Source organism: Eretmochelys imbricata, chromosome 20 (assembly GCF_965152235.1).
Source record: "Eretmochelys imbricata isolate rEreImb1 chromosome 20, rEreImb1.hap1, whole genome shotgun sequence".
NCBI classification, from domain to species: Eukaryota; Metazoa; Chordata; order Testudines; family Cheloniidae; genus Eretmochelys; species Eretmochelys imbricata.
The window spans coordinates 18,550,668-18,557,750 of record NC_135591.1 but is presented as its reverse complement, the minus strand read 5'-3'; the positions used below and the strand labels follow the sequence as shown (position 1 = coordinate 18,557,750).

The 7,083-nt window shown below is 50.1% G+C and overlaps 1 protein-coding gene across 1 annotated transcript; it reads left to right on the top strand.

The window, feature by feature from the left end:
* Positions 1–582: 582 nt before the first annotated feature.
* Positions 583–6,789, top strand: TNFSF9 (TNF superfamily member 9). The gene is made up of 3 exons (XM_077838650.1): positions 583–798; positions 2,155–2,185; positions 4,000–6,789. The coding sequence occupies exons 1-3, from the start codon at positions 583–585 to the stop codon at positions 4,434–4,436; spliced, it is 684 nt and encodes a 227-aa protein (XP_077694776.1). The 3' UTR covers positions 4,437–6,789.
* Positions 6,790–7,083: the final 294 nt, after the last annotated feature.

The following is a 7,083-nucleotide window of genomic DNA, read 5'->3' as shown; positions in this document are numbered from 1 at the left end:
CCTCACACTCCCCTTGGCCCACCCCCCCTTCCCATGCCACCTTACACACCTCTTTGCCCATCCCTCCTTCCCATGCCACCTCACACTCCCCTTGGCCCACCCCCCCTTCCCATGCCATCTCACGCTCCCCTTGGCCCACCCCTCTTCCCATGCCACCCCACACACCCCTCTGCCCACCCCCCTTTCCCATGCCACCCCACACACCCCTCTGCCCACCCCCCCTTCCCATGCCATCTCAGTCTTCCTTCCTATGCCCTCTCTCTCACTTATCCCGTCTTTCTTTCACACTCATCAGTTCTTTCTCACGCATCCCCGTTCTCCCTGTCGCTGTCTCCGCCTCTCTCCCCCCCGCGGCCCCGGGCCGGCTCCCCGTGATGAGCGCGTTGCTTTCCCCGCAGCTCTCTTTCCTTTCCTGCCCCCGGCGCTGTCAGTGGAAATTCTCAGCCGCGCTCCCGCTTCCCTCGGCGCCTCCCTCCCTTCCTCCCGGGTCCGCCCCGCGCCTATAAAGCCCCTGCGCTGGGCGCCGCTGGCTCATTTCGGCCTCGGACCCCCCCAGCCCGGAGGGAGCAGCCGCCTGCCCCCATGACGGCTCTAGAGCGCAGCCAGGACCCCGAGAGCCTCCTCCAGGCCGGCTCCCGGCGCGCCTGCCCCTGCCGGAGCCTGGACTGGTGCCTGCTTCTGGGGCTGGGCGCCCTGGGCGCAGCGCTCCTGACGCTCGCCTTGTTCTCGGCCTGGAGGGTCCTGCCCCCGCCGCTGGAGACCCCCGAGCGTCCCCTCCTCTCGCTCAGCATGGGAAAGGTAACGGAGTGGTGGGGAGGCGTCTGTCCAGCCCAGGGTCCCCTGCCTGTCTGCCCCAGCGAGCGGGGGCCCCCATCTGTCTCCCTGCCCACAAGGCAGGGGTCTGTGGGTCTGGCCCTTCCCCTCCTGCCTGTCTGTTGCTGGAGCGTGGGGATCGGTCGGTCTGGGGGGTGGGGGGCAGATCTGTTTGTCTGGCCCCGCTGGGGGTGCGGGTGGGCTCTGTGTGTGCGGAGATAGTGGGGGTAGCATCTCTCCCCTTGGCTAGCTGTCTGTCTCCGTGCCCCTGTGGGGTCCTCCTCTCCCGCTTTCCATGCCAGACCTTCCCGACCCCTCTCCAACACTTGGTGTAAACACCCGAGTGCACTAGTTGTTTGGGCAGCCAGTGCTTAACCGCTTCACGAGCAAGGAGCTGCATGCTGAGGAAGGGTGGCCTAGGGGGTAGGGTGCTGGCCTAGGCCGAGGGAGACTTGTGTCGAATTCCCAGCTCTGCCACAGACTGTCTGTGTGACCCCGAGCAAGTCACTTCATCTCCCTGCATCAGTTTCCCCACTCTCCTATGTCACAGGAGTCCTGGGCAGTGTCCAGATGCTACAGGCATGGGAGGAGGATGGTGTGAGGCAGCTGATTCTTAATCTTAGGGCACAGTGGGTGATTTAGGGATGTGGCACTTTAAGCCCTAAATCTTCTGTCAGCTGCCAGTAGTTGCTTTAGGTTTTGTCACGGATCCTGCCAGCTAAGCAGGACCAGGAGAGAGGTGCTGGAACATTTTGTGTAGCGGGCAATGCTGAGACCCACTGAACCAAACTGTAACCCTTGTATGTAATGGAAACCACTTCCAGCCAGGGGGTGCGGGCGCACCCTGGTTCCAGCACCTATGATGGGGAGCGCTCTCCATTTAACCCAGTGCTTGACTTGCCCCCTTGGGGCCCAATTTCTAGAGGTGCTGGGTTCTTGCGACACAAACTGAAGTCAACAGCTGCCACAGGCATAACTTGAAAACCAGGCCTGGGACGTCACAGGAAAACAGCCCAGAAACCCCAGCGCCCGCCTTTGTAAACTGTCACTGTGTGTGACCAGTCAGGCTGCTGGAAAGTCCTTTTCATTCCAGCTGTCAGCGTCTCCGCTCTAAAGTTCTGCATCTCAACTTCCCCAAAAGTTGGCATGTGCTCGGGCCCTGCCTTTGAGTCTACGCCCATTGGGTCTAGTTTATATGATCTAGTTGGTGCTGCTCTCTTCGCTCCTGTGTCTGGGGGTGGGAATAGTATCTTGTCTGACCCTTGCAGAAAACAGCTGTTCCCGAGCATGGTCAAGTGCATCTTTGTTTGTAAAACAAACACTCTCTTTCCTTCTTTTCAGGAGGCTGGTGCCCAGGTATTGCCCACAAGCGGTGAGTATTTTACAGTTACTTGACATTAATGGCTCATGTTTTCCCCTTCCTGAAGGGGGAAAAATGGGAGTTTGGGGGATCTAAATCCCTTGGAAGCTCTGGGATGGGAGACTAATAGATTGTTTGCATCGCTGGTATACACGAACCAATGTAACTGCTGTCCACCTGTGGCAGGGTACTGGATAATTCCCCTAGCTTCATGCCATCTGTGCATCAAAGGAGACTTTAAAACTCATGCTGTTTGTACAGTAGGGAAATCTGTCTCTGTCACACTGCAGATCTAAGCAGGTTTGAGCTGGACCAATACTTAACACCTCTCCCATCCAACTAAACCAGTGTTCATTTAATCAGGGGTGCTCTATCCTCTGAACCAGACCCCCAGACCACATTACATTTTGGATGCAATGCCAAACCAAATTCTTGTCTACTCCTGCTCCCTTAGGCAAAAATCCTGTAGGTTGCTACCTTCACTGTCTTGACTAAATTCAAACTCTAGTTATATTCTGCCGACCTAAACCACAGACATACTTTCTGTTGGATAAGTGAGATCCCCCATTTGCTTCCTCTCTGAAACTGGGTGGCTGTCACAGGAGTATTGTGAAGTGTTCAGACATGAAGGTGGTGGAGGAGGAAGGCGTAAGACAGATGATTCTTAAATTTGAGGGCACAATGGAGGATTTAGGGATGTGACACTAAATTGCTCGTAAATCCGTTCTGCTCCACCCCAGAGGTGGCTGCATTTCCACGGTAGACATAAGTGATTCTGACGTATCAAGCTGCTGGAGTCAAGCAGTGAGTGCTTTTGAGGTCTCTCTGTGTGAAAGAGCCATAAAAGAGACGGTGAGGTGGTGCTGATTTGTTATTTCACCTAACCACTCGACCTCTGGGGGCTCGCCAGCCTCCCGACTTGGACAAATGCATCGGTAACAAGGCTGTGTGGATGTATTTCCCAGCCTCCGAAGAGTTAATGGTGGATTTTTCTCTCCCTGCAATGATTGCTGCTGTATATTTCATGAGCACCTCACCCCTCCTAGAGTCAATGCCCGTTGTCTTGGTTATACGTGCTTGGGAGAATCCAGTAGGGTGTCTAGAAAGGGGGCACTGTGACCATATAGGATACAGACTCTGCCTAAAGGCTCCGTTAAGGCAGAGCATAAAGAGAAGGCTGTGGAGATAGGAATCTAGGGTGCGTTGCTACAGCTCTGAATCCCTTGTTCATGGCTCATGCGAACAGAGTCCCAGCCGCTAGATTGACATGAGTCATGTTGGCTAATTCTGCAGCATGTGACCTTCTCCTGCCTATGGGAGTGGGAAGGAAATGGTTTCACTGCTTGCAAAAATAACACCGGATGCAGAGAAGTCCTAAGGCAGCGGTCCCAGGGTGAGGGAATGCCTGTAAACCCCCTGGCTCGGACCCATGAGCTCGTACTGGGGCTGGATCCTCAGTAGCCATAGCTCAGGGCTCTGCGGTAGGATGGCCCCATCCTGCATGGAGCTGAGGATTGGGGTGGTTAGACAACCCCTGCCGCTAAAGGAGAACCTCTCATTAGCTCTTGTCAGTGCAGAGCCGGACACATGGTTGAACAGTTAAGACTCCATCCAGCAGAGGTCACTGCGGTGCATGCATTGACTAGCCAGTTCACTCCTACACTCCCATACTTTATAGGCCCTAGCTCTTCTATCGCCCTTTTCATCAGTGCTTTGCAAAGGTCGCAATCATTTCTCCCCATTTCGCAGCTGGGGAAACTGAGTATTTAGCCCCACCTCTTCAAAGATGACTAACATGCCTTCCCTCTTCTACCCTGTTTCTGCAGATGTAATCAAGGACAGGGTAATGGGGTTCTATCACGCCACGGGTATTGATGGAGTGGTTTTCAGCTCCAACTTCAACTACCACGACACCTCGCACAAGCTGGAAGTGAAGGTCGGAGGCCTCTATTTTATCTACGCCCAGCTTGCTGTCAAATGCATTGCCAAGTGCAGCAAAAAGCAAACAGTGGAACTGATTATCAAGCAGGTGTCCGGAGGCACCCACAGCCGTGTTCTGACCATCTCCCTGCACTTGTCCTCCAAGTCGGAAGAGACCATGTCCAAGTTCTCGGCGGTTCTGCAACCTCTGAAAAAAGGGGACTCTCTCTATGTGGTGATGGACACTAATAAAACAGACATCGAGAACTGGCAGCTGGACCAAACCAACAAAAAAGACAACTTCTTTGGCCTCTTTAGGCTACCTAGCTCTGCTGACCAATAGGTGGGAGCAAGGACCTCTGCGGTGGGAGTGGCAGTCTGTATATCGCCTTAGGTTCTCTTGGACTCTGCTAGAGGTTGTGGAGGCTAGATTCCACCCAGCTAAATGCCCAGGGTAACAATCAGCAGCAGACACTGGGGAAACATGGGTGTGTTGCTAGCTCTGGGACAGCACCATCGCTTTGAGTGGCGACAGCTGGTTTCCATTCGAAGCAGGACTGAAACGGAAGGAACACGCTGTGAGGCCGTGCGCTTGCCACACCAAAGAACTGGCGTGGGTCTGGTTTTCGCAATCAGTGATATTTATTATTATGTGTTTCTTTATCATTCTGTAATTTATTGTAAGCAACTGGGAGATTGAATGAATGGTGCTGCTTTTTTTTTTAATTTGTGTGTGGGGGTTGCTCTAAACGTTGACAAGGACAGACACATTTCCATTTGGGCACACAGCAACCTGAGTACTGACGTAGTAATTCCCGTGACTGTCAGTATTATGATTGTCCGATCACTGCTGCATGTGGTATTATGTCATCTGTCTGGTCTTATGGCGGCTAGGGTATGGTGCTTATCAGTGTGGTTTAGGCATTGCCCGCTGCTGGCTGGCATTGCAACTGCTCAGTCATGTGTCATAGGCCCTGCATTGCTGAAAGCTACTGAAGATTCTCTTTTAGTAGAAGTAGATTGAGGCCTGTTCTTCTGGAGCAGGAAGGTCTGAGATCTATCTGAGCTTGTCACCATGAAGCCCTAAGAGGCGACAGATTTGTTACAAGAGCGTATTTGCCTAATCATTATATTTTGCATTCTGTGATTGTGTCTGACAGTGACTAGTGTCAGCATCTGTGTGGCCCCCCCCCCCAAAATTTACTACTAAAAATACACGTATGAAAATGCATCTGTTTGAAACTTAATTGGAAAGAGTCCGTTTAGAATTTAAACAGCCTTCTGCGATGCTCCTAAAATTGGGTCTTACTCACTAGCGCAATGTCTAGTCAATTTCCATTTCCTGGTTGTGGTGTTAGCTCAGGGTGGAAATTGACTAGCTGGTTTCCACTGTACAATCTGAGTGACATGCAAACAGCGTAAATAGGATTATTAAAAAAACTTATTTCACCCCTAATTGTCACCAGGGCCAGGGGTCGCAACAGCTTTCACAGGAGTCTTCTTGAGTTATTTAAGCGGATTGTGATGATTTTTACAGCAATTTAGAGAGGCTTAAATTAGCAGATACAACAGTTGCCAACTTTCATGGCTTTGAGGAGTCTTGGGATATTTAGTCCTTTTCTTAAAGCCCCAGGCTCTGGTGTCACGTGAATGCATCAAAGTCTCAGGAATCGTTCCCCCAAAAAAAAAAATCAATCCTAGCTCTAGTTTGTGGAGAAATGCTGGAAAAAAGTGGCCCCGAAAGGTGCAAAATCCAGAAAGCAAATAAAAAGAATTCCAATTTTATTTATATCCATTTTAAATTTCCTGATTTTTTTTTTTTCAGCCAAGCTCACGATTTTTGTGCAGCCTGACTTGTGATATTTTGAATGCTTGGGACTGGTAACCCTGCACAGAGCAACTACAATCGTGCCAATAACTTGACTTCAAACTGCACTTATCAAAGGCTCGGGTCTATCACTGCAATAGCATTACTTGGAGTAAGATACTATTCCGCCCACAGAAAGTGAGCAGTGCTGGCTCCTAAGTTATTGGGGCCCTGATCTTTTCATTAAAGGAGAGGAGACTGCAGCTTGCCTTGACTTCAGCTGGAGTTGGAGGGATTTTGCACTTCTGGAATAAAGACTTCCATAGCTTGCTCCTGTTCTGTTGCATTGATGCTCTTCTGAACCCCTTAGGTAAAGCAACAGTGGTTCCAGACCTGCGTGTTTTTAATACAAAACACCCATTGTCTGTGAAAGCTTGTCTGACATTCAGATGTATGTATTTTCTTCCTCCATACTGGGGTATATTTAATATATGAATATACAGTTTAAGTATTTATTAACAGTACATCATTTCCAACCAGTGGATTAATCCACAAGTACTAAGCTCAACTCAGTCAGGAGTGAGTTTAGAGGAGTAGTTTCTTAACCTTTTCCATCCTTTACAACAAGAATCTAGGGATTCCCTTTTCTCTCATCCTAAAGAGTGTGAAAGGGTGTAACCCCGTAGGCAGAGAACCTCTGATTTTAGGACACTTGTTCTCTGGTGTCTGGAAAGAACTTGTTCTCATCTATTTAAATAAGACCTGAACTGTGTGCGCGGGAAGAACCAAGACTCAGGTGTTTTATTGTCATATATGCTCTAACTTGTTTTGTAAAAACACTTCTGGAATATATATACTATATATTTAGTATGCACTTTAAATGGCTTATTTATTTTAATACAGCAGTTAAAATAGACGTGTCCATCAATAATAAACTATTTATACTCAAGAGTCTGAGTGAACTTGCACTGTATTTTATAAGCTGGTTTCTTTGATCCTTTTGGGCCCAACGCTCCAGACGTACTGTTGTAAGGAGGAATGTGAGTTGAGGCAGATCAGAATCTGCTTTTCTGTGTTAATTATCCGGCAGATCCGTCCTTTGGAAAAAGCCACGCTGTCTAACCTGGCCTTTCTCCCCTATCCCCCGTTGGTCGGTGAAAATTCAGCTTGGCCTTAGAGCTAA

Coding starts and splice junctions, on each gene's coding strand:
- TNFSF9 (XM_077838650.1), top strand. CDS start 583: ATGACGGCTCTAGAGCGCAGCCAGGACCCCGAGAGCCTCCTCCAGGCC. Junction 799..2,154: donor TCTCGCTCAGCATGGGAAAG/GTAACGGAGTGG, acceptor CCTTCTTTTCAG/GAGGCTGGTGCCCAGGTATT. Junction 2,186..3,999: donor CCAGGTATTGCCCACAAGCG/GTGAGTATTTTA, acceptor CTGTTTCTGCAG/ATGTAATCAAGGACAGGGTA.